Source organism: Lithobates pipiens, unplaced genomic scaffold (genome assembly GCF_037356315.1).
Source record: "Lithobates pipiens isolate NorthernLeopardFrog02 unplaced genomic scaffold, aLitPip1_a1.2 Scaffold_18, whole genome shotgun sequence".
Classification (NCBI taxonomy): domain Eukaryota; kingdom Metazoa; phylum Chordata; class Amphibia; order Anura; family Ranidae; genus Lithobates; species Lithobates pipiens.
Genome location: NW_027507758.1, coordinates 605,351,796 through 605,379,626, shown reverse-complemented (window position 1 = coordinate 605,379,626; position 27,831 = coordinate 605,351,796). Strand labels below are relative to the sequence as shown.

The 27,831-nt window shown below is 44.9% G+C and overlaps 1 protein-coding gene across 6 annotated transcripts in view; it reads right to left on the bottom strand.

Moving 5' to 3' along the window:
• Window positions 1–27,831, bottom strand: part of MSRA (methionine sulfoxide reductase A) — a 468,843-nt gene that overhangs the window by 210,745 nt on the left and 230,267 nt on the right. For all 6 annotated transcript variants that reach the window (XM_077489272.1, XM_077489270.1, XM_077489273.1 and 3 more), the window contains one exon: window positions 26,276–26,344. In XM_077489272.1, coding sequence (XP_077345398.1) covers window positions 26,276–26,344 — 69 coding nt within the window. The remainder of the gene's footprint in view (window positions 1–26,275; window positions 26,345–27,831) is intronic.

Genomic DNA, 27,831 nt, shown 5'->3' with positions numbered 1-27,831 from the left:
GGTTTTTTCTGGATGCCTTAACAATTGGAAAGGGGATTCATCAGAGAAGATGACTTTACCCCAGTCCTGGAGAGAAGTGGCTTCTTTGCTGCACTTCTTGACACCAGGCCATCCTCCAAATGTCTTCTCCTCGCTGTGAGTGTCCATACACTCACACCTGCCTGCTGCCATTCATGAGCAAGCTCTGGAGGTGCTCAGATCCCACAGCTGAATCATCTGTAGGAGACGGTCCTGACACCTGCTGGACTTTCTTGGGCACCCTCAAGCCTTCTTCACAAATGCAGTGGAATTTTTTTTTTGGGGGGGGGGGGGAGTTTAACCACTTCAGCCCCGGAACATTTTGCTGGTCAAAGACCAGACCACTTTTTGCGATTCGGCACTGCATCGCTTTAACTGACAATTGCGCGGTCATGCGACGTGGCTCCCAAACAAAATTGACGTCCTTTTTTCCCCCATAAATAGAGCTTTCTTTTGGTGGTATTTGATCACCCCTGCGGTTTTTATTTTTTGCGCTATAAACAAAAATAGAGCGATAATTTTGAAAAAACACATTATTTTTTACTTTTTGTTATAATAAATATCCCCCAAAAATATCTAAAAAAAAAAAAATTTCCCTTAGTTTAGGCCGATACATATTCTACATATTTTTGGTAAAAAAAAAATCACAATAAGCGATTATTGATTCATTTGCACAAAAGTTATAGCGTTTACAAAATAGGGGATAGTTTTATGGCATTTTTATTCATATTTTTTTTTTTTTACTAGTAATGGCGGCGATCAGCGATTTTTATTGTGACTGCGACATTATGGCGGACACATCGGACATTTTTGACACATTTTTGGGACCATTGCCATTTATACAGCAATCAGTGCTATATAAATGCAGTGATTCCTGTGTAAATGACACTGGCAGTGAAGGGGTTAACCAGTGGGTGGCAGTGTAGGGGTTAAGTATTCCTAGGGGTGTGTTACTAACTGTTGGGGGCTGGGCTTTAATTTAGTGAACACTGATCTCTGCTCCAATCACATGGAGCAGAGATGAGCGTCACTAGTTGCTAGGCAGAATGGGGAGATGCTGTTTACAATGGCATTGCCTCGTTCAGCCGCCCCGTGAGACGATCGCGGGTATCCCCGTGGCGATCGAGTCCGCGGGACCCGTGACTGGACTCACGGGGGTCCCGATCAGTACGCGAGCGCGCCGCTGCCAGCGCGCTCGTGATGGCAGGGCGGTAAATTTAAAGGGACGTACAGGTACGCCCATTTGCCTGCCCGTGCCATTCTGCCGACGTACATCGGCGTGCGCTGGTCGGGAACTGGTTAAAGAGGAAGTAAACACTCCCACTCTGATGCTTCTTTTTATTTAGTCCATTATAATAAGTAATTATCAAAGTATAGCCACTGTAATCCAGCCCAAATCAGATATTACTCTGATCAGATATTACTGTTTAAAGAAACTTTAAAAATCTTGTTTCCAGGGGTTAGGCAGCGCCATTTTAAGTATTGTGTCCACATGAGTCCACAGTGGAGTGTATTTCCGCCCTTACATTGAGCACTTCCTGTACTGTTAACCAAGCCTCCTTCTCAATCCAACATTTCTATGGCAACCCTGTTTCCCTGTTCATAGCTGACTTGTTTTATTTCATAGTATTTACTTTTGCTGATTACCTAGTGTTTGCCTGTGTGAGTCCTATCAGCTTCAGCTGATAAGACTGCAGTTATTTCTGTCCCATGCCGTGCTTTACACTGTATGGGAGGTCACATGGTCACATGGTGTGTAGGAAGCTCTGAGTGATTAGCAGCCTCCTGGGAGTTCAGTGCTGTGTGCCGTAGGAAGTCCTGATAACCGATAGATAAGACATAGAGTGTGCCGTAAATCAGGGGAGATCTGGGCATGCTCAGTGACTTCATTCTAAAGAACAAAAAGGATTACAACAATACTAAGCAAGTAAGGAGATATCTACAAGCAGTGTTCATTAGGGTTTTTTATTCTGATTTACATGGGACAAAGTTGTGGGGGAGGGTTTACAACCACTTTAAGTTCATTTTCATGGTAAAGAGGGACTTTGCAATTAATTGCAATTCATCTGCTCACTCTTCAAAACCTTTTGGAGTATATGCAAATTGTCATCATAAAAACTGAGGCAGCAACCTTTCTGAAAATTAATATTTGTGTCCTTCTCAAAACTTTTGGCCATGGCTGTACTATCTCTCAAAAATGTTTCTGGAGAGATCATCAGCCAGCTACCAAACCGATAATAAAGGTCTGTGCTCAATCAGCTTCAACAGAGTGCAGACAAGACATTAGGGATCTAATAGACCCCTGATTTCTCCTTAAAGAGAACCTGTCATCTGCACTATGTTATCACATGAAGGACTTGTTAGCCCCCTTGTGATAGCAGTAAAGTTAAGCTAAATAAAAATAAATAAATAAACAAAAAAACTGTTTGGTCGATGTTTGGCTTTAAGTGCTAGTCCCTCTCTCGTTAATTAGTGTTGGTGATATTTGCATTGCTTTGCACGTTGGGAGTTGGTAATGTATCTCAAAATGCTGATGTTGTGTTCTAGTATTAAATCTGAGAGGTTTAATGATAATTACACACAGACGTTGCAAACTGCATCCTCCACTGCCAGCTACAAAATATATTTGCTCTACAGGGAGTGCCGGCTTAATGTTGGCTAAACATTGCAAAGTCATCAGAATTATATGCAGTTGCGTGGGAATGATTGATGAAAACTGAGCAAAAGTTGGTCCTTTTGGTCAATCAGTTTGCTCCCCTTGATTAAAAGCTAACAATGGATTGGCCGCTGCAGGCAACGGCTTCTCTTTCCTCTGAATCGAGTTTTTATCACCCGGCTCCACTATAACATCATGCCAAACTGGACCTTGTTCCTAAAGGCCAAACATCATTTAAGGTTAGGAACAAGGTCAAGCTTGGCATGATGTTATAGTATCACTCAGCCTAAAGCCCCACACCCACGTGCCGAATGTTGGGCAACATTGGTTCATTAAAAACCATTCGGCCCGTGTGTAAGGTGGCCGGATGAGCATGCTGGAAAACTAGCGCTGACCAGAGTGTTCCGGAGGGGTAAAAAAACCTTCTGTGTTCAGCAGCCCCCCCAATACTTAGCTGAGCCCCCCCCCCCCCGATCCAGCAATGTCTGCGAGAGCCTTGCCTCTCCGGGGACTCACACTCCTGATTGGCTTTTGGCAGGAGCCATTGTCTCCCGCTGCTGTCAATCACAGCCAGTGAGCCAATCAGGAGATGGAGGGGCAAGGACGAGTCGCGGCTCTCTGTGTAAATGTTTACACAGAGCCGCATCTCGGAAGCAGGCCTGCTTGGGTGTCACAGAGCAAGCTGCTTGCTGTGGGGGCAATCGGCAGGAGGGAGGGGGCAGGAGCGTCGGTGAGGGACTCGAGAAGAGGAGGATTCGGGCTGCTCTGTGCAAAACCATTGCACAGAGCAGGTAAGTATGATGTGTTTGTTTTTTTAATGTAAAAAAAATGAGCGTTTACGTTTAGTGGCATTTTAAGTCGTATCTTACTGATTGCTGTCACTTTGTTTATATTGGTGGATTCCAGTCTGAAGTTGGTCCAGTCAGGTTCCGTGTTCCTCAGGGCTCAATCTTGAGTCCCTTACTGTTTTGCAAATACATGTTTTACCCTCGGCCAACTGCTTAGATCACCCAGGCTCAATTATTACTTCTATGCTGATGACACTAATGCCGTGTACACACGACCGGACTTTCCGGCAGACTAGGTCGGAAGGGATTAGTCCGTCGGACAATCCGATCATGTGTGGGCTAGACGGACCTAGAAATAGAACATGTTTCAAATCTATCCGATGGACTTAATTCCGACGGACTAAAATAGGGAAAACCGTTCGTCTGTGTGCTGGGTCGACGGACCAAATATGACGCAAGGGAAGCTATTGGCCACTGGCTATTGAACTTCCTTTTTTAGTCCCGTCTTACGTCATCATGTTCAAAACGAATGGACTTTCGAATGGACTAAGTCCGTTCTTTTGGAAAGTCCGTCTGAACTCCGCCGAAAGTCTGTCGGGAAGACCATCGGACTTAGTCTGCCGGAAAGTCCAGTCGTGTGTACGCGGCATGAGATATACATCCACACAAAACCGGATTCTACTTTTGCTGCTTTTCTTCTGTCTAACTGTATTTGTGATATAAAAACTTGGCCCTTAAACACTTCAGCCCCGGAAGGATTTGCCCCTTCCTGACCAGAGCGCTTTTTGCGATTCGGCACTGCTTCGCTTTAACTGACAATTGCGCAGTCAGGCTCCCAAATAAAATTGACGTCCTTTTTTCCCCACAAATAAAGCTTTCTTTTGGTGGTATTTGATATAATCTGCGGTTTTTATTTTTTGCGCTGTAAACAAAAAAAGAGCGACAATTTTGAAAAAAAGCTATATTTTTTACTTTTTGCTATAATAAATATCCCCCAAAAATATCTAAAAAAAAGAGTTCCACCCTGAATTTTTTTGACACAATCATGACACAAGGCAGAATGGAGAAATGCTTTATTTACAAAAGCATCTCCCTGTGCCGCTTCTTAAAGAGGACGTACCTGTATGCCCTTTTGCCCACCGGTGCCATTCTGCTGACATAAATTGGCATGCGCTGGTCTGCAAGCAGATCACTTCCTCCAATTAAACTGTGACAAGACTGAAGCCGTGCTTATTGGCACCCTCATCAATAATGTAAGGCCAGCCCTAGTAGCCTATCTACAGTATAGATGGCACTATTCTTCAGTCTAAATTGAAAAATCTAGGGGTGATATTTGATGCTCGTTTAACCTTTGATCGACACGTACAACATTTTTCCCACTTGAGAAACATTGCTCAGCCGTGTCCTATGCTTTCATACACTGTAGCTGAAAAGCTGATCTATACATTTGTGTTCTCCTGACTTGACTACTGCAATGCTGTACTTGCTGGTGCACCTAAATCTACTAATAATCAACTAAAATATGTACAGAATCCTGACAAGGTCTGGTACAAGTGACCATATTACCCCTATCCTGGAGTCCCTTAACTGGCTGCCCATCAGGCTTGGCATAGACTTTAAGATCCTCTTGCACGTACTTCCCCCCCATTGTAGGTGAGTAGAAGACCAGAATCTAAAGAGTGGAGGTTACATGGGGGGGAAGTACATGGAGTAGAAGACCAGAATCTAAAGAGTGGAGGTTACATGGGGGGGAAGTACGTGGAGTAGAAGACCAGAATCTAAAGAGCGGAGGTTACATGGGGGGGAAGTACGTGGAGTAGAAGACCAGAATCTAAAGAGCGGAGGTTACATGGGGGGGAAGTACGTGGAGTAGAAGACCAGAATCTAAAGAGCGGAGGTTACATGGGGGGGGAAGTACTTGGAGTAGAAGACCAGAATCTAAAGAGCGGAGGTTACATGGGGGGGAAGTACGTGGATAAAGGTTCAGACAGATATTGGGGTTGCAAAGCCATGAAGAGCCTTATAGGTGAGCAAGAGGATCTTAAAGTCTATGCCAAACCTGATGGGCAGCCAGTTAAGGGACTCCAGGATAGGGGTAATATGGTCACTTGTACCAGACCTTGTCAGGATTCTGTACATAGTTTAGTTGATTATTAGTCGATTTTGTACATGTCGATCCTGCTATACCCCAAAACTCCGGAATTCACTTCCAAAGAACAAAGTTTTTCATTAGATGAGCTTTCACATAATTGTCCCTTTTTTCCTTTTGTCCTTCCTACTGACAACGTTGGCAGCGTTTCCAGTTTTTTTTTTTTTTTTTACATGTGCCTCATGTTATTGGATGTACAGTTTACCCCGCCCTGTGTCTCTATGCAAACAAGAAGGGGGGATTGTCCCCAGGGATATATACTTGTGCCTGTTCTTCAATAAAAGTGCTTTTATCCGCCCTACACTGAGTACTGACTAGTGACTGGGTGGACTGCGTGATCGGGTATTGTCCTGGCACCTGCAAGGAAGCTCATACAGTGGACATACTCCTTATGCCGCGTACACGCGACCCTACTTTCCGTCAGAAACGGTCCGATGGTCTTCCCGACGGATTTTCGAACAAACGGACTTGCCCACACAAAAGTCCATTTGTTTTGAAAGTGAGGACGTAAGACGGGACTAGAAAAGGAAGTTCAATAGCCAGTAGCCAATAGCTGCCCTTGCATCGTATTTGGTCCGTCGGATCAGCATACAGACGAACGGTTTTGCCGATAGGAATAGAGTCCGTCGGACAGATTTGAAACATGTTCTATTTCTCGGTCCGCTAGAATTATTTTAATAAAAACGATTGGATTATCCCACACATGATCGGAATGTCCGACGGACTGATTCCGTCGGACCTATTTTGCCGAAAAGTCCGGTCGTGTGTACGCGGCATTAGGAGTAGGGGGGTAACTTTTCTCAATCAACTTTCACAGAGAGCAAAGGTTGTTCCTTATCAATAATCATTATTGGATTCAATGTTTTTATATCTACCTGGAGTTCATCCTAAATTTTTTCAATGTTCATATATATATATATTTTATTTTGTTATACTATATAACCAAAACTTTTGGGGCACTTGACCATCACATGAGCTAGCTGGACATTCCATTCCAAAACCATGGACATTATTATTGCTTGGCTTTGGGGCTATAACAGCCTCTACTGGGGGAAGACTTTCCACAAGATGTTGGAGGGTGTTTGTGGGAATTTGTACCTATTTGTGAGGCCAGGTACTGATGTTGGATAAGAAGATCTGGCTCACAATCACCCTTCCAATCCATCCATCAGTAGGTTTTAGGTATAGTACCGATGTGGAGAAGACCTGAGTGCCATTGGAATTCAAATTCATCCCAAAGGTGTTTAGTAGGGTTGATGTCAGGGCTTTGTGAAGTTCCTCCACACAAAACTGGTCAAATCATATTTTATGGAGCTGGCTTTGTACACAGAGGCACAGTCATGCTGGAACAGAAAAGGGTTTTCACCAGTTACCACAAAGTTGGAAGAACGCAATTGTCACAGTGTCTTCTCATGTTGTAGTTTTATCAGTACCCTTTACTGGAGATACCTAACCGCCGTCATTTGGAGGAGGCTCACATACTTTTGGCTGTTTACTGTATGCATACACAGAAAAATCCATATTATCTATTTAAAGAGGACAAACTGACCCCTGCTTACCTTATTCTGGCTTGTCCTCAATTCATATACTTACCCACCCAGCGGATCCAGCGTTGTCCTGCTGCAATCTGCCCCTCCACTACTGCCATCTCCCTCTGTGACATCATCAGGAGGTGGCGGTTTGTGCAGGGTTCAGGCAGCCACCTCCTGATGATGAGAGGCCAGGCCCGTCCACTCGTCCTCCTTCAATGAATGAAAGCTGAAGCCTCCAGAGGTGTGTGTAACACGTGTATCCAAAGAGTGCAGCAGGTTATTATTTCCTAAGTACGCATGGAGGATGGGGAGAGACAGAATGTGAAAAACAGAAAAAAAAAGATGTTCAGTAGGGTTGAGGTGAATTACTGATGTTGAATGAGAAGACCCGGGTGCCATTCATCCCAAAGGTGTTCAGTAGGGTTGAGGTCAGGTACTGATATTGGATGAGAAGAGGTGGGCAGCACTGGAATTCCAATTCATCCCAAAGATGTTCAGTAGGGTTGAGGTAAAGTACTGATGTTGGATGAGAAGAACAGGGTGCTAAACCACAATATAAAAAACTTCAAAGTCACTCTTTGTCAGGGCTAGGCTGAACCCTTCCATCTCAAAGCAGGCCACTCAGCTGTAGGATAATTGCCAGCTTCTTTCCTCCTTTCTCTTCACAGTGACTCACCTGTTGATGATATCCTGCTCATCAGTCCTGCCTACTTAAGCCGTCCAGCCTTGATGATCTCTGCTTTGGTCACATCTCTAGAGACGCTCTCCTGTGTTTCTGTTAAAGACTTGCTTGGATGACACTGCTTCTGGCTCCAGATCCTGCTTGCTGTTCTACTACTCTGTTCTCTAGCTCCCTGACATTTTGGCTTGTCTGACTATCCCTTCCGGTTCCTGAACTCTGGCTATATTTTGACTACGTTTACTTTGTTTACCTTTTTATTATTATTAAACAAGTGTGGTTTAACTTTACTTATGTCTCAGTCTGATTCATTGTTTCTGACACTCTAATGCCCCGTACTCACGATAGCATTTTCCGATGGAAAATGTGTGATAGGAGCTTGTCGGAAATTTTGACCGTGTGTAGGCTCCATCGGACATTTTCCATCAGAATTTTCGTCATACAAAATTTGAGAGCTGGTTCTCAATTTTCCCCACAACAAAATCCGTTGTCGGAAATTCCAATCGTGTGTACACAATTCCGACGCACAAAGTGCCACGCATGCTCTGAATCAAGCTATTGGCTATTGAACTTCATTTTTCTCGGCTCGTCGTTAGTGTAGTACGACACGGTGTTCTTGACGTTCGGAATTTTCAACCAACTTTGTGTGATCGTGTGTATGCAAGACAAGTTTGAGCCAACGTCCGTCGGGGAAAAAAAAAACATGGATTTTGTCGTCGGAAAATCCTTGTCATGGTTATGCAATAGAGTTCGTCTGCTTACCTGTCTGCATGTGTTCATTTCTAGAGACCAGCCGAGCCTCACCTGACTGCTTTTATATCCATCCTCTGGCATGGCTCCACCCTAGCTCCTATCAGACAACTCTATATTAACCTGTGCACTGCAAGCCTATCCTGCTGATCAACCTTTGTGTGTTAGCTTCCTGTTACCTGCCGTGTGCTCTGCTACTGTTTTCCGTTACCGACTTTGGCGTGTCTTGACTATCCCTGTTTGCCTGTGATCCTGACCTTTTGATGTGTCCCTGACTATTCTTGTCTGCTTGTGGCCCCGACCTTGGCTTTGTCTCTCACCATCCCTATCCTCCTGTTGCCTACTGTGGGTGTGAGCTGGGGGACCCTGGGGGTCGCGACCTGGAGCCAGTTGCAGCCAAGTCCATCCTCACCACCAGAGGCGCTGGTGAACACCTGCTGGCTCTTAGACTCCGCGCCCCAGGGAATCTTACGCTCTTACCCCAGTGGGATCTGTCCCCCATCTGCAGCAGTCAGCTGTAGGGTCCACAACCTTGCGGTGCACTCCTAAGCCCTACGGTGTGCATCTGTCACCTGGGCTCTAGGTGACCTGACAATCCTATCGTGTGTAGAGAGCATTAGGCCTAATTCACATGTCCTAAATCAGCCATGGTGCAGTATTTTGAGGGATCCCTGGTGTTCCGATAGTCAGGGGGTCACTCAGGCTGTACAATTCAATAACAGACTGAAAGGAGCCAGAGTTGCCATGGGCTGTAAGCATGAACCTGCACATTCAGTGGTCACCTGCAGTTAGAGACCACAATCTGTTTACGTCCGGCATCGGACATTTTCCGCTAACAGCAGTTAACCGTGGACAGACGCAACTTCTTCCGGCCTGTCATTGAGCTGTACAGTCTGCGCGGCCACTGGCCAGAACATTTAGGATCCCAGGAGCAGGTATCGGCACTACGAATACTTTAGCTTGAAAATGAGGCCTTCGGTTAACATACCTCCAACAAATGCTTAACGGTTTACGTTAAAAGTTTTATTTTAACACATACGTATCTAATTATGCAACCTGGCTATAAAATAAGTGAATACAGAATGCATTGATAGATCAGCTCGAAGTAGTCTGCTGATTTGATGTCAACAGAAAAGTTTTTAGGTCTTCAAATAAAGAATTTGTGGGGGTGTAAGATAAATGAACCCTTTGTGTGAAGAAGGTACATGTTCCTCAGGGATTAACAACGGGGCCAATGGGAGAATAATATAAACACTTCAGTGTCGCTTGTTCCTGTAAAGCACAATGCAGAGCGACCGCGTTTACCCATACACCATCCCCACCTGTCTGGAAAGCGTCCATTGTGTGACAATGGCACTAATATGAAAGCTACAGACAGCACAACGCAGCAGACACAAAGAACGGGAGGAAAAGTTGTACTGTAAAATCACTTGTGTCACAATGCCGCTATGTCTAGTGGATGAACTTTGTGAATTTGGGAAGGAGACCGGCTTTCAAAAGGGTCGTCCATTTACATTCCACGGGGTTGAATAATGAGTTTTAAAGCCAATGAAAATTAACTCTCTAAACTAAGCTAGAAAACGCAAACTAATGCAACCATTTAAACAAATGAACACCAAATAAATGAACTTTTTTCAAACTGAAGCAGCCAAACACAACTTGGCATCATAGTTTTGCAATGTCTTATGGCAGCGAGAGGGAGGGGCAGCACTGGGGGCAAATTTACTGACAAAGAACATAAAGAGAAGAGAGCAGAGGGAGCACAAAGATGGCCTAGTCAGTCTAGGGCTGCAACTGTCCAATCAGCAGGTTGGGGTAGAGAGTAATGCCTCGTACACACGGTCGGATTGTCCGACGGGAAATGTTGGATGTGAGCTTGTTGGCTGAAAGTCCGACCGTGTGTACGCTCCATCGAACATTTGTTGTTGGACTTTCCGCCAACAAATGTTTGGTAGCAGGTTGTCAAATTTTACGCCAACAACAAACTTTGTTGTCGGAAATTTCCGATCGTGTGTACACAAGTCCGTCGCACTAAAGTTCATGCATGCTTGGAATCAAGCAGAAGGAGCCGCACTGGCTATTGAACGTCCTTTGTCTGAGCTCGTCGTACGTCTTGTACGTCACCACGTTCCCACGTTCATAATTGTTGGCCAACATTTGTGTGACCGTGTGTATGCAAGACAAGTTGGAGCCAACAACCTTCATTGTTGTCAGCGGGAGGAATAGTACCCCATCATTATTGTCAATGGGAGGAATCATGCACGATCATTGGTATTAGTGGGAGGAATAGTGCCCCATCATTGGTGTCAGTGGGAAGAATAGTGCCCCATCATTGGTGTCAGTGGGAGGAATAGTGTCCCATCATTGGCACCAGTGAAAGGAATAGTGCCTCATCTTTGGTGTCAACGGGTGGGTGGGGAATAGTGCCCTATAATTGGTGTCAGTGGGAGGAATAGTGCCTCATCTTTGGTGTCAGTGGGAGGAATAGTGCCCCATCAATGGTATCAATGGGAGGAATAGTGCCCCATCATTGGTATCAGTGGGAGGAATAGTGCTCCATCATTGGTATCAGTGGGAGGAATAGTGCTCCATCATTGGTATCAGTGGGAGGAATAATGCTCCATCATTGGTATCAGTGGGAGTAATAGTGCCCCATCATTGGTGTCAATATGATGAATAGTGCCCCATCATGGGTATCAATGGGAGGAACAGTGTCCCATCATGGGTATCAGTAGGAGGACAAGTGCCCCATCATTGGTATCAATGGGAGGAATAGTGCCCCATCATTGGTATCAGTGGGAGGAATAGTGCCCCATCATTGGTATCAGTGGGAGGAATAGTGCCCTATCATTGGTATCAGTGGGAGAAATAGTGCCCTATCATTGGTATCAGTGGGAGAAATAGTGCCCTATCATTGGTATCAGTGGGAGGAATAGTGCTCCATCATTGGTCTCAGTGGGAGGAATAGTGCCCCATCATTGGTGCCAATATGAATAGTGCCCCATCATTGGTCTCAGTGGGAGGAATAGTGCCCCATCATTGGTGCCAATATGATGAATAGTGCCCCATCATGGGTATCAATGGGAGGTATAGTAACACATCATTGGTATCAGTAGGAGGAAAAGTGCCCCATCATTGGGAGAAATAGTGCCCCATCATTGGTATCAGTGGGAGGAGTAGTGCCACATCATTGGTATCCATGGGAGGAATAGTGCCCCATCATTGGTATCAGTGGGAGGAATAGTGCCCCATCATTGGTATCAGTGGGAGGAATAGTGCCCCATCATTGATGTCAATATGAGGACTAGTGGCCCATCATTGGAGTCTGTGGGAAGAATAGTGCCCCATCATTGGTGTCAGTGGGAGGAGTAGTGCCACATCATTGGTATCCATGGGAGGATTAATGCCCCATCATTGGTATCAGTGGGAGGAATAGTGCCCCATCATTGATGTCAATAGGGGGACTAGTGGCCCATCATTGAAGTCAGTGGGAAGAATCATGCCCCAATGTCGGTGTCAGAGGTATGGAGCTATGAGTAGGGGGAATAATGTCCCAAGGGCTGGATAAAAGGAAGAAAAGGGCCACATCCAGCCCCTGGGCTTATGCTTGGAGACCACTGATCTATAGATTAAATAGAGCGTGCCACCTTGTTCAATGTGTACGGGAAGCATAAAGCCATGGCAGACAAGATTCTATCATATATTATTCCTTATAATACAAAACAAAGGAAATCTTTATTGAAATAAGAGAAAGCCCACCCCAGACAATTATAAAAGAGGGGTCTGCTAATCGAAAGCAGAGAACATTGCAGGTGTGCTAAAGTCCAGGTGGCCAATCCGCTGACTTTACAAGCAGACCCATGCAGCTAGCGGGGCCCTTGGAGGAGAAGATGTCACCAGCCCCGAAGAAGGGCTTGTTGGGACTAAGGTGGGCAAAGTTAGTCAAATTAAAGGGACTTTTAAGACACCATTGTTTTCAAGGAGGCTCAGCATCGCGTGGGCGTGACCTATGCAAGTAGTACCGCCTGCCTAGGAACGCCCCCCAAGAGCCGCTATGGCCATTGGATGATGTTCTGCTCATTTTTCATCCTCAGCAATGACCTCACTTGGTAGTTTACAAAAAGGTGTTTCTAGCAGTCTGTGCTGACTAGTTGGGGATCGTGCAGGCTCTCATTTGTTAAAGGCCAGTAGGCCAAGATGGTTTAAATCACATACCAGCTTGTTACATATTATAAACTCCATTGGTGAGGGGTTTACTCTGAGCTCTGAGCCTGAAAGAACACATCTTCAGCATCCCTTTAGGTGGTGCAAACTTTAGCTGTGCAATTTGCTGATCAGTTACTTCATTACACGCTATCATACCCGCTTTGCGTATAGCTTGCGCAGCTGATGTCTGCAATATCCGCTGGCTAGCAGGGAGGAACAAGTACACCGAAAGGGGGCACTGGGGGGTGTGTTCTGTCATATAACACTCGGGGCTTAAGCCACTGAGCAGCAGATTGCACGGCTAAATTCTGCAGTGACCAGCAGGGAGGAACATGCACATCTACAGGGATGTTGGGGATGTGTACTTTCATACAATGCTTGGGTTCAAGCAACTGATCAGCAGATTGCAAAGCAAAAGTCTGCAACATCCAGTGGCCAGCAGGGAGGAACATGCACTTTTTAGGAGACACTGGGGATGTGTTCTTTCACACAACACTGGGAATCAAGCAACTGATCAGCAGATTTAATAGATAAATTCTGCAACACTCAGTGGCCTGCAGGGAGGAACATGCACATCTACTGGGATGTGTACTTTCATACAATGCTTGGGTTGTACAGCAGGTGAACAGACCTGGGAACTCAGCACAGGGATAGGGGGAGCCCCTCAAAATGGGCATAGCAGGTGTACAGACCTGGGAACCCAGCACAGGGATGGTGGGAACTTCTCATAGTGGGTACAGCAGGTTTGCAAACCCAGGAACTCAGCACAGTAATGGCGGGAACCCCTCATAATGGGCATAGCAGGTGTACAGACCCGGCAATTCAGCACAGGGATGGTGGGAACCCCTCATAATGGGCCAAGCAGGTGTGCAGACCTTGGGAACTTGGTATAGAGATGGTGGGAACTCATTATAATGGACACAGAAGGTGTGCGGATCTGGGAACTCAGCAGAGGGATGGTGGGAGCCCCTCAAAATTGGCACAGCAGGTGTACAGACCCAGGAACTCAGCACAGGGATGGTGGGAACCCCTCATAATGGGCAAAGCAGGTGTACAGTCCCAATAACTCAGCACAGGGGTGGTGGGAACCCCTCATAATGGGCATAGCAGGTGTACAGACCTGGGAACCCAGCACAGGGATGGTGGGAACTTCTAATAGTGGGCACAGAAGGTGTGCAAACCCAGGAACTCAGCACAGTGATGGCAGGAACCCCTCATAATGGGGAAAGCGGGTGTACAGACCTGGCAACTCAGCACAGGGATGGTGGGACCCCCTCATAATGGGCATAGCAGGTGTACAGACCTAGGATCTCTGCACAGGGTTGGTGGGAACCCCTCATAATGGGCAAAGCAGGTGTGTAGACCTTGGGAACTTGGCATAGAGATGGTGGGAACTCCTTATAATGGGCACAGAAGGTGTGCAGATCCAGGAACTCAGCACAGGGATGCTGGGAGCCCCTCATAATGGGCACAGCAGGTGTACAGACCCAGGAACTCAGCACAGAAAGGGAAATAGACTGTCAGGTGGTCTCTAGCATCTATGAAATACTGAACTATAGGGTTTGATCCTTTAAAAATCAACTCCACTTGAAATGATAATTTAAAAAAAATTTTGGTTGCTGCCTTCACAGGGTCAAATGATGGTGTCACAACGTTTTGATGGATCCCAACCTGCAGAACACTGCGTTAAAACACAATCTTTTAATACAAATTTGCTCTGCGAATGCCCCATCATTTGTATAATGTGTGTATTTCCGTGATCATTATCTCCATCTAGAGGTCATAATGCAATATTTTCCTGAAATACCTCAATCGGGGAAATACTGCATTATGACCACTAGATGGAGCCAACAATCACAGAAAAATGAAGTCTGTAGTTACATTGTAAGAATACATGAGAAGGTGATCACAGTGAAGATAATTACACAACAGTCATCACATGGAATTAAGCAGAGGCCCCGTACAAATCTACTCAGGGGTCGCTTTAACAACGTTAGTGCAGCGCTCGTCTTCATTTTGTTGCCCATTTTTCACTTTAGCAGGCTCAGCGTTTGGTTTTTATTTATTTTTTCTGGGATACTATCTGCTGAATGGCTAAATGCACCAGCGTAAAGCTGCAGCAAATTTCAGATTTTCCACAAAAAAAAAGTAATTTATTTTTACTTATAAGGCAGATTAAGCCCCGGCTCACACTGATGCGATTTGGCATGCGCTTTGACATGTCAAATCGGCGGCAATTGGCAGCAATAGCAGCATCCAAATCGGCGCGACCCCGCATTTGCGGTGCCGCCACCGATTCCCAAAAGTAGTTTTGGCGATATCGGGGTGTGCGATTTCCATAGAAACCTGTGCAGAAGCCCGCACAGATGTCTCTGAAATCGCCACCCCCCCCCCCCCAAATTGGGGCTGACATGCGGCAATAAAATCGTGCGAGTTCAGGTGTCAGCATTCACGCAGTCAGTGTGAACCAGGGCTAAAGCTAATATAAAATGAAGAGCATACCATATACTGTACATAAATATTTGCGGCACTGCTAGATGTCACTTATGGGCACTGGTAGGTGGGACTGATGGAAACTGGTAGGTGGTACTGATGGGCACTGGTAGGTGGTATTGATAAGCAGCACTGGTGATGAGGCACTGATTGGTGAAATTTATAGGTGGCACTGTGGGCACTGAAAGGTGACACTGTGGGCACTGATGGGTGGTACTGTGGACACTGGTAGATGCCGCTGGTGGGCACTGGTAGGCAGCACTGTTGTGCACTGGTAGTTGGCACAGGTGGGCACAGAAGCCTCTGCAGAGTCTCTCCATGATCGGGACTGATGTCCCTCTCACAGCCGCCGGGGATCGCCGTTTTTTTTTCTCCTCAAAAAATAGCCGATTACCGGCTCTGTTTATATCACGTGATCAGCTGTCATTGGCTGACAGCTGATCACATGGCAAGGGGTCGGGCATGACCCCTTACTCCGATTTGCGATCAGCCGAGTCCCATAGACTCACTGATCACAGAGCGCGCCGCGCGCGCCCTGCAGGGGGTGCGTAGGCCGCTCGAGCACGGCAGGATGTCCATGGACACCATCCCGGCAAAGTAGGTCCATGCTGCAGCCATCCTTCGGCTATAGCGCGGACGGGAAGAGGTTAACTGAAACAGAAACAGCTAGGAGACTTAAAACTGGGTGAGGAACAACCAAACTCTGCTTCTAAGGCGAGGTAGTGGAAGACAGTTTCATGTCACAGGTCATGCACCATGGTAAGACTAAGCACAGCAACAAGACACAACCCAACCACTTGACGACTGGCACTTTTTTGTTTACTTAGAACCCCCAAACATTTTATATACAGAGCGTAGCATCAAGTCAATTAAACTCCTGGGATATGAGTTCATCACTGTCACAGGCTGGGGAAGATACAAGAAATGTATATGGTATTGAACTGCAGCAGAGAAAAATTTGGTCTGCAGTGTGGCAGAGCTGTGTAAATATCAGACCTGGATGGGGAAAAAATCAGTACATTTAGCTGATTAAGCGTAAAAAATAAATAAATAAAAAAATTTCTAATTTTCAGAACCATTCGAATTAGGATGATCGATCGATTTGAAAAATTATCTATCAAATGGAATTCTGTGTGAAGAATAGCTGGCTTTTAAGAAGGGGGCCGGGAAGCCAACCGCCGCGTCCTTCACAACCGATGATTTATCAGCTGTCAGCGGGCTTCCCCTCTGAAAGCTGAAATGTAAACAAAAGAATGCCGATGTCTTGCCGAGAAAGTTCTCCCGGCGGATAAGGACCTCCTGTACTGCGCAGGTGCAGCGCTTGCACAGTACGAAGCACAACGGAGTCTACGAAAATAGCCGAAGCTGAACACAGTCAGTCAGCGGTACACGGCGCCTGCGCACTACATTATAACCTATGTCCAGGTTCGAGCCCCACCATCCAAGTGGACATAGAGTTAGAATAAAAATATGCTGAGCGCAGCGAGGCCGTGCCCGAAGCGTGGCGAGCAAAGCGAGGGGCCCTGTTACAGCTGACTCACTGTGTTCAGCTTCGGCTATTTTCAGAGACTTTATTGTGCTTAGTGCAGCACCTGCGCAGTACAGGGAGGTCCTTATCCACTGGGGGGAACCTTCTCGGAGAACACCGGCAATAGAAAATTCTGTAAAAAAAAAACAGTGTGCCCACCCCCCAACCTATACCAGGCCCTCTTTAAAGGGGCTTCTAGATTCCGATAAGCCCTCTGCCCGCAGACCCCCATAACCACTGGCCAGGGTTGTGGGGAAGAGGCCTTCATCAACATGGGAACAATGTGCTTTGGGATAGGGGGGAAGAACCCCCTCACTCCAAAGCACCCCCCCATGTTGAGGGCATGAGGCCTGGTGTGGTTTAGGAGGGGGTGGGGAGGAGGTGCTCGCTCGTCCGCCCCCCCCCCCCCCCCTTTCCTAGCCTTCTGGGCTAAATGCTCAGATAAGGGTTTGGTATGGATTTTTGGGGGGGGGCCCCACGCCGGTTATTTATTATTTTAGCGTGGGGTTCCCCTTAAAATCCATACGAGACCCAAAAAGGGCCTGGTATGGATTGGGGGTGGAACCCATGTGTTTTTTTTTTTCAGAATTTTCCATTGCCAGCATTCTTTTGTTTACATCTCAGCTCTCAGTAAGTCATCGGTTGTTAAGGACGTGGCGGCTTCCCGGCCCAACCTTTAACAACCAGTTATCCTTCACACAGAGTTTGAATCGGCCGACCATTTTTCACTCCGATCTGAATTCGAATTGTACTGAAAATTTGGAATTTGTTAGAAAATTAATAAAACGAAATAAAATTAAAAGAAGCTAAAAACAAAACGAATTCCGAATCAAATCAACAAAACAAAATGAGTAACATAACAAATCTATCCGAAACTAAATACATTTTTCTGTTCTGTACATGTCTAACAGAGATTGCTCCACACATGCGAGGCATCGCCGTGAATGCCAGAGTGAGAACAATAATTCTAGCAAAAGACCTCCTGTGTAACTCTAAACTGGTAACCTGTAAAAGGCTTTTAAAGCGTTCCCTAGGGAGATTTTTAAGTACCATAGTTTGGCGCCATTCCACGCGCGCGTGCAATTTTAACTACTTGCCGCCTGCGCTATAGCCGAAAGATGGCTGCAGCGCGGGCCTTAATTGCCGGGCAATCCTGCAGGTCGCATGCAGCGCACTCTGTGATCACAGAGTCTATGAGACTCGGCTGATCACAGATCCGAGTAAGGGGTCGATCCCAGCCCCTTACTACGTGATAAGTTGTCAGCCAATGATGGCTGATCACGTGATGTAAACAGAAACTGTCAGCGTGAGGGGTAAAAAAAAAGCCGATCACTGGCTTATGTCAGAGGGACATCAGTCCCTCACTCAGCTGTGCCTACTGTGTCACCTATCAATGTTACCTATCAGTACCCACCAGTGTCACCTATCAGTACCCACCAGTGCCACCTACCAGGGCCCACAGTGCTACCCATCAATGCTCACCAGTGCTGCCAATCAATGCCCATCCGTGTCTAATAATTTGTGCCACAGATCAGTGCTGCCTATCAGTGTAACCTACCAGTGCCCATCATTGCCACCCATGAGTACCGCCTATAAGTGCTGCTTATCAGCGCCACCTATCAGTGCCCTTCTGTGCCACCCATCAGTGCCACTTCATCAGTGCTCATCGGTACCACCTATCAGTGCCCATTAGTGCTGCCTTATTAGTGCCCATCAGTGTCACCTATCAGTGTCCATCAGTGCCACCTATCAGTGCCCATTAGTGCCGCCTTATCAGTGCCTATCAGTGCTCATCGGTGTCACCTATTAGTGCCGCCTCATCAGCGCACATCAGTGAAGCAGAAAAATTACCCGTTTTCAAAATTTTATATCAAACTATGAAACTGTTTTTTTTTTTTTTTCAAAATTGCGGTCCATTTTTGTTTTATTTGACAAAAAAAAAAAAAAACCCAGCAGCAATTAAATACCACCAAAAGAAAGCTCTATCTGTGTGAAAAAAAATTATAAAAATTTCATTTGGGTACAGTGTAGTATGACCGCGCAATTGCCATTTAAAGAGTGGCAGCGCTGAAAGCTGAAAATTGGTCTGGGCAGGAAGGGGGTTTAAGTGCTCAGTAAGCAAGTGGTTAAAGGGTGACATGCTAGGTATCTATTTACTCAGCATATCATCATCATTTATATTTTGGGTATTATATTGTTTTTGTATGCACTAAAATCCATTAAAGTGTATCTTTTTCAAAAAATAAAAATAAATGAGTTTGAAAAACCGCTGCGCAAATATTGCATGACATAAAAAAAAAAAATTGCAACACCCGCCATTTGTTTCTCTGGGGGATCTGCTTATAAAAAATACATGTGGGTTCTAAGTACTGTAGTTTCCTAGCAAAAAAAATAAAAAATTTTGATTTTTACATGTAGGTGAGAAATGTCCTAATTGGCTTGGGCAGCTTGGGAACTCAATGGGGCACCTCTGGGCTTAAGGTTTGCCCACACACTTCTATTATATCCATGCCATGCGCACACACACTGTACGTACTGTATATTATATATATATTATATATGTGTGCCTCTCTGTAGTTCGGGATTATAAACGGCTGGCGGTGTTTTGTTAGCACACACACACACACACACATATTACGCTAAGTGGAGAACGATTGAGATTTATGGCGACATAACAACTGGCGCTGTGAGCGGCGAGAGTAATTTCAGGTTGCCAAACGTCTGCGTGCTTATTTCGCCTGCATAAACGCCACCCCGCCACTCTCCTCTGGGGGGAGATTTAACAGGACATTGGAAACAAATGACATTTATTTTAACATATTTTAAACTTATTTTCAGTGCTGGAGGCAGAACTTATTTTCAGAGCCGCCGCATTTGTCAGACAAATCCGCACAGCCTTAGAAAATAAAAAACGTATACTGCTGAGGGGTGTGGCGATATTTTCTGCACCTGAAATTTTTCTTTGTGACCACCACCCAAGCCTTCCGACTTCCTGCTGCCTGAACTCTGCCATTTGAATGCCTGAACATTAAATTGGAGCTCCAAAAAAAGAATTATGGCGCGTACACACGATCGGAATTCCGGCTAGAAAAAAAAACGATGAGAGCTTTTCATCGGAAAATGCGACCACGTGTATGCTCCATCGGAATTTAGCTGTCCGAATTTCCGGCAGCCAAAAATTGATAGCATGTTCTCAATTTTCCAGACGGAAAAACTTTCTATCGGAAATTTTGATCGTGTGTATGCAATTCCGACACGCCAAAAATCACGCATGCTCAGATTCAACTACGAGACGGAAGCTATTGGCTACTGAACTTCCTTTTTCTAGTCCTGTCGTACGTGTTGTACATCACCGGAATTTGATGTGACCGTGTGTAGGCAAGACAGCTTGAGCCGAATTCCGTCGGATTTCCGTCGGGAAAACCATCAGAGCTTTTTCCGACGAGAATTCCGATCGTGTGTACGCGGCATTAGAAATGAAAATTTACTGCTGTGTCCTTACTTGAAACCTTTCTTCTCACCTCCTGTCCTGGTGATCCTGGGAATGAAAGGAAAGGTCCTCAACAAAAACTTTGAAGGAAATATTTGTGTGTACTAATACGTAAGAAACAGAAGGAGCACCACCTCAGTGGTTAACCACTTCAGCCCCGGACCATTTTGCTGGTCAAAGACCAGACCACTTTTTGCGATTCTGCACTGCGTCGCTTTAACTGACAATTGCGCCGGTCATGCGACGTGGCTCCCAAACAAAATTGGCGTCCTTTTTTTCTCACAAATAGAGCTTTCTTGGTGGTATTTGATCACCCCTGCAGTTTTTATTTTTTGCGCTATAAACAAAAATAGAGCGACAATTTTGAAAAAAAACGCATTCGTTTTTACTTTTTGTTATAATAAATATCCCCCAAAAATATATAAAAAAACTTTTTTTCCCTCAGTTTAGGCCGATACGTATTCTTCTACATATTTTTGGTAAAAAAAATGGCAATAAGCGATTATTGATTGGTTTGCGCAAAAGTTATAGCGTTTACAAAATAGGGGATAGTTTTATGCCATTTTTATTAATCTAGTAATGGCGGCAATCAGTGATTTTTATTGTGACTGTGACATTATGGCGGACACATCGGACATTTTTGACACATTTTTGGGACCATTGTCATTTATACAGCAATCAGTGCTATATAAATGCAGTGATTCCTGTGTAAATGACATTGGCAGTGAAGGGGTTAACCAGTGGGTGGCAGTGTAGGGGTTAAGTGTTCCTAGGGGTGTGTTACTAACTGTTGGGGGCTGGGCTTTCATTTAGTGAACACTGATCTCTGCTCCAATCACATGGAGCAGAGATCAGTGTCACTTGTTGCTAGGTAGAACGGGGAAATGCTGTTTACAACGGCATTTCTCCGTTCAGCTGCCCCGTGAGACGATCGCGGGTATGCCCGCGGCGATCGAGTCTGCGGGACTCGCGACTGGACTCACGGGGTCCCGATCGGCACGCGAGCGGCATTAAAGATTGGACGTATCTGTACGCCAATATGCCTGCCCGTGCCATTCTGCCGACGTACATCGGCGTGCGCCAGTCGGGAACCGGTTAAATAGTCCAAACTGTATTTCGAGCCAATGTGGCCCTGTGTCGGGGATACACTTATGCCGCGTACACACGACCGGACTTTCCGGCAGACTAGGTCTGACGGTCTTCCCAGCAGACTTTCGGCAGAGTTCCGACTGACTTTCCGAGCGAACAGACTTGGCCACACACAATCACACCAAAGTCCGACGGATTCAAACGTGATGACGTACGACTGGACTAGAATAAGGAAGTTCATAGCCAGTAGCAAATAGCTGTCCTAGCTTCAGTTTTCGTTCCGTCGGACTAGCATACACATTAACTGATTTTTCGACCGGACTCGAGTCTGTTGGAAAAATTTGAAACGTGTTCTAACTCTAAAGTCTGATTTTTCAGCAGCAAAAGTCCGATGAAGCCCACGCACGATGGAATTGTCCGGCGGATTCCTTCCGTTGGACCTTTACTGACGAAAAGTCCGGCCGTGTGTACGCGGGCATAATGCTGCGTACACACAAACTTTCCATCGCAATGAACTCTGACTGACTTTTCTACAGAGTTCCGCTGAAATTGACTTACCTACACATGATCACACCAAAGTCCGATCGTTTAACTCGATGATGTACGACGGGACTAGAAAAAGGAAGTCCAATAGCCAGTAGCCTAAAGCTGCCCTTGCGTCGTTGTTGGTCCGTCTGCACACAGACGAGCGGTTTTCTTGATAGGAACTGGTTTCGGTGGAAAGATTTGAAACATGTTCTATTTCTAAAGTCCGTCAGAATTTTTCGACAGAAAAGGTCAGATGAAGCCCACACGTGATCGGATTGTCCGACGGACTTGTTCCATCGGAACTTTGCTGTCGAAAATTCAAGTCGTGTGTACACGGCATAAGAAACATCTTCTTCATTGAGAGCCAGCAGTCAATACTTTGTGCGGTTACTGGCTTTCAATCCCGACTGCTACTGACTGTTAAATATTTACTGCTGTGTCCCTAATGGAAAATTTTCTCCTCAAGGCCCATCCTAGTGATACGTCAGGGAATGAAGGGAAAGGTTCCCAACAAGAACATATATATATACATAAGCCTCATTATATAGGTGGCAGAAGGAGCAACACTTCAATGCTCAAAGAGTTCAAAATGTTTTTTTGGAGTCTGTGTGAATCTGTGCCGGGAATACTCTAAGACAGGGGTCAGCGACCAGTAGATACACAGTCTGAATTAGAAGACAGTGCCTTGAAAAAGTATTCATACCCCTTGAAATGTTTCACATTTTGTCATGTTATAACCAAAAACAATGTATTTTATTGGGATTTTATTTGACCAACACAAAGTGGCACATAAGTGTGAAGTGGAAGGAAAATGAAAAATTATTTTAATTTTTTTTTACAAATAAATATGTGAAAAGTGTGGTGTACATTTGTATAGCGCCCCCCGGAGCCAATACTTTGTAGAACCACATTTCAATGCAATTATAGCTGCAAGTCTTTTTGGGGATGTCTCTACCAGCTTTGCACATCTAGAGAGTGAAATTGTGGCCCATTCTTCTTTGAAGAATAGCTCAAGGTCTGTCAGATTGGATGGAGAGCGTCTGTGAACAGCAATTTTCAGGTCTTGCCACAGATTCTCAATTGGATTTAGGTCTGGACTTTGACTGGGCCCTTCTAACACATGAATATGCTTTGATCTAAACCATTCCATTGTAGCTCTGGCTGTATGTTTAGGGTCGTTGTCCAGCTGGAAGGTGAACCTCTGCCACAGTCGCAAGTCTTTTGCAGACTCTAACATGTTTGCTTCTAAAGCCCCATACACACTATCAGATTGTCTGCTGAGTTTTTCCTTCAGATTTACCAAAACCATATAATATGAGGACAAACCTAAGGAGTTTCAATGTGTATGCAATCAGGCAGGCCCCTTCTACTACATGATTTTGGTAAATCTGAAGGAAAAACTCAGCAGATAATCTGATAGTGTGTATGGGGCTTAAGATTGCCCTGTATTTGGCTCTGTCCATCTTCCCATCAACTCTGACCAGCTTCCCTGTCCCTGCTGAAGAAAAGCATCCCCACAACATGATGCTGCCACCACCATGTTTTACGGATGGTGTGTTCAGGGTGATGTGCAGTATTAGTTTTCTGCCACACATAGTGTTTTGCTTTTAGGCCAAAAAGTTTAATTTTGATCTCATCTAACCAGAGCACCTACTTGCACATGTTTGCTGTGTCCTCCACATGCCTTCTCGCAAACTACAAACAGGACGTCTTATGGTTTTTACGATGGATTGAATAGTGCTCTGTGAGATGTTCAAAGCTTTGAATATTTTTTTATAACCTAACCCGGCTTTAAACTTCTCCACAACTTTATCCCTGACTTGTCTGGTGTGTTACTTGGCCTTCATGATGCTGTTTGTTCACTACGGTTGATTAACAAACCTCTGAGGGCTTCACAGAACAGCTGTATTTAGACAGAGATTAAATTACACACAGGTGGACTCTAATTGCTAATTAGGTGACTCCTGAAGGCAGTTGGTTCCACTAGATTTTAGTTAGGGGTATCAGAATAAAAGGGGCTGAATGCAAATGCACACCACACTTTTCAGATATTTATTTGTAAAAAAAAGTTGAAAACAATTTATCGTTCTCCTTTTACTTCACAATTGAGGCACTTTATGTTTGTCTATCACATAAAATCCCAATGAATTAAATTTACGTTTTCTGGTTGTAACATGAAAATGTGAAAAACTGCAAGGGGTATGAATACTTTTTCAAGGCACTGTATATTGACCTTTTCCAAATCCCCAACTCTCCTCAACAAACTAATATGAGGGAAATTTATCCCCTTTTTCTTCTTCTCTTCTCCTGTATTTCTGGAGAATCTCTCTATTTCTTTTCAGAAAAAACTCATACAGAATGCTGCGGCCACGCTACTTATGGGTGTCCCTTTGAGGGATCATATCACCCCCGTTCTTCGTGCCTTGCACTGGCTGCCGGTCTACCATCGTACTCTGTTTAAAGCAGTTTGTATCATGTTTAAAATCATGAGAAGCCTTGCTCCGAGTTACCTCTGTTCACGCTTTCACAAATGAGTTCTGGGCGGTTCACTTAGATTGAGCAGAAGAGATCATTGTGCCTAAGCAGACCCGGCGTGGTGGTCGAACTTTCTCCCACCAGTTCCATCTTTCATGCTGCTTCCCTGCTGTTGTCTCCTCCTAGTCCCTGGGTTTTTTTTCTCAAGGGACTTCGCCAAGCACGTCGGGGCAAGACCGCGCTATATCAAGATACCTCTCAACTCAACTCAAAATAGTCCTGGTTTTGCTCAGCTCCTAATGCGACTACTTAACCTATTTGTTTCTATGGCTGTGGGCACATGTATGACTCCAGCCATAGGAAGAAACGGGTCAAGGGGCCCACATGGGTAGTGTGAGCTGAACACAGCTGTACTTTGTTAACAAGCTGTATTAGGTGCAGTGTAGGATGCTAGGCAAATTTTGTTTCTGGCTCCTTCTGTACTCAAGGGAGCGGTTGATTGTTCTAGTCTGTTTATGGTTTCACAGGCTGGGAGTTTGATTACTTTCCTCTGCCCCTGGAAGAAGTTTTAAGAGCGTAGGAATGAGATTCAAATGGTCAGCCTGAATATTTATCATGCACTAGACAATTCCTGGAGAGGAATGTCTAGAAGGTGACTTGGGAGGGGAGATAAATAGTCAGGAACCCAGGGGAGATTGTTCTTTCCTCGGGAGGAAGGGTTCCAAGCTTCTAGGTTTGCTGACCTAGAAAGGAAGCCCGTGGACTGAATTGCTTTTCTTTGAGGTCTCAGCTGTGGAAGAGCTGGGGACCTGAAGTGGTCTTCTGAGCAGTTGAGTGTGGGACTTCACCATAAGGAGACCTGGTCTACAAATGCATTGTCTACCTCACTAGACTGTTTCCTGAGGAAGCTGAAAGGCGTACAGTTGTCCTGGGGACTTGTGAGTAATGTTTATGAGTTGATTAAGTTGATTCCTAATGATTGTGTGCTTGTGGGATATAAGTTCCGGACGTAGCTTGGACTTAGATGGCTCTCACAGGGTACCTTGTCCTCAGGAGAATCCTGGAGTGGGAACCAAGAGAAAACTATCCTCCTTTACTGTGTGCTTGTGGGATATAAGTTCTGGAGATAGCTTGGACTTAGATGGCTCTCACAGGGTACCTTGTCCAGAGCAGAATCCTGGAGTGGGAACCAAGAGAAAACTATCCTCCTTTACTGTGCAAATGTTTTCGAGTATCCCATGCCCTAACCCTTCTGCTGTGTAAAAGTTCTTCAAGCAACAAATATCAAGAAGACATCCCCACAACCAGCCTTTCTCAACCTTTGGTGGAGGAACCCTTGACATAACATTTTGGCCCCCTACTAATAATTATTATATCTACAGATCACTGTACATTAGTGTGATTTTCACTGGGGACTGGGAGAACACGTCTTACATTTGTGGTCATTGGCAACCGTTCCACCTTACAGATAGATAAAAAGATCATTGGTGTCAGTGGGAACTTATCTGAGAGGCAAAAATTACTCATGCACAAGGAACCCCATAGCAACTTTTGTAGGAACCCTAGTTGAGAAAGGTTGCCCTAGATTGAGTTACTGGAGCCAGTGTGTATGGATTAGTGCCCGTGGGGATGGGCAGCCTCTGTACTTTGAGAAGAACCAGCTATTACCAGCGGCAGCCCCTACATACCCATTATGTTAAATACACATTGTACTGATATAAGGTCTGCTGATTCTTTGTCATTTGTTCTTTCTATTATTTGATTGCTGCCATTGGATTAAACATATTGAAGGGACATTAGAGTTACCTTTTATCTCTATCACATAGTTGCATTTATTTCTCTTAGAATAGATTTTATTGCTACAAAGTTCTATAAATAATAAAAAAAGACTCACCGAATATTGCCATTTGTGTCCCTTCTGGAAAAGGTTCCACTGTTGGATTACCATTAACATGGTGTTTACCTGGAAAAGATATCAAATATAATTTAAGTCTCCACTATCACTTTGAATTATACTTCTACAACGTGTTCAAACAATACAAAAATAATAATTACATTTGTACTTTTGCTACAATAAAGTAAAATAAAAAAGTAAAATTAGGAAAAAAGTGAGTTTCTTTTATGAATGAATGAATGAAATACTTGTATAGCGCACAATGCGAACTGAATCGCCTCTAGGCGCTGTGGCGAGCTTTGATCATCTGCTAAAAGAGGAAGGTCTTGAGTTTTTTCCTAAAAGCCAGGTGATTTTCTTCCAGGCGGATGTTGATTGGTAGAGCATTCCATAGCCGAGGCCCTTGGACAGCGAATCTCCGATCCCCCTTGAATTTATACCAGGCTTTGGGCACGAGGAGGAGGTTTTTGTTGGCTGATCGAAGACAGCTATATACTGTACCTAAATGCGTCTATTTATACCTGTATTCTCATTTTGGCTTTATACTAGAGACGAGCTTGGGTTTAGTCCCAACCAATGATGGCCGAAATCGTAAGTTAGTTGTCATTGCTGGGCCAATGAGCTGTGGGTAGGAGGAACCTTGCCCTGCAGCTGACATACACATGGGGGCAGGGATGCTCATGGCATCATTGACTTAATAAGGGCAAGTAGCCATATTAGGTCAGAATCATTATAATACTATGGCCATGTGGCCAAGTTAGGTCAATGATCAATGATGGTCAATGATGTCACGAGCATTCCCGCCCCTTGAAGTATGTCAGCTGCAGGGCAGAAAATCCCTTGCCAGAAGCTCATTGGTCCAATAATGATAGCTAACCAAACCCAAGCTCATCTCTAGTATATACCTTATTTTAAAATCACCTAGGAACTTTGTGGTTAAATTTCCCTATATCATTTTGTAGCAAAAGTCCATCTAGCTCAAGCAATAGAAAACAGAATACCTCCATATACAGAACCCAAAACCCATAGCTGTTACAGAGGAAGGCAAAACAAAACTATATAAAGAATGGTTCAATTTGGTCCATTTATCCTTTCCACAGCCTCACCCCTCATGCTGTCCAGTGAGAGGAGAGGACCTGATTCACAATCACCATTCCAATATATCCCAAACCTGGTCATCAGGGTTGAGGCCAAAGTCATAAGCCAAGGATAAATGTAGTGATGGTCCAAACACACCTGAGTTTGGCTCAAGTAGAGAGTTCGGTGAATATGACTAAAGTTCAGTTGCCAAATCCCAACCCCACTGAAGTCAATGAGAGCTGAATGTTAAAAATAAGATCTGGCCATCAAACAAATGGTATGGGAGGCTGGGCACTGTCCTGGTAAACACGTATCAAAGCAAAAATATATGTTTTTTTTAAACTGTTTGGCTGAGACTTTAAGGTCTAGTATGAATTTTAATGGCGACCCCATGCAAAAAAAAAAAAAAAAGGGTAACTACCCCCAATAACTTCATATAAGACCCTTATCTGAGCATGCAGCCCTCCGTTCCTGAA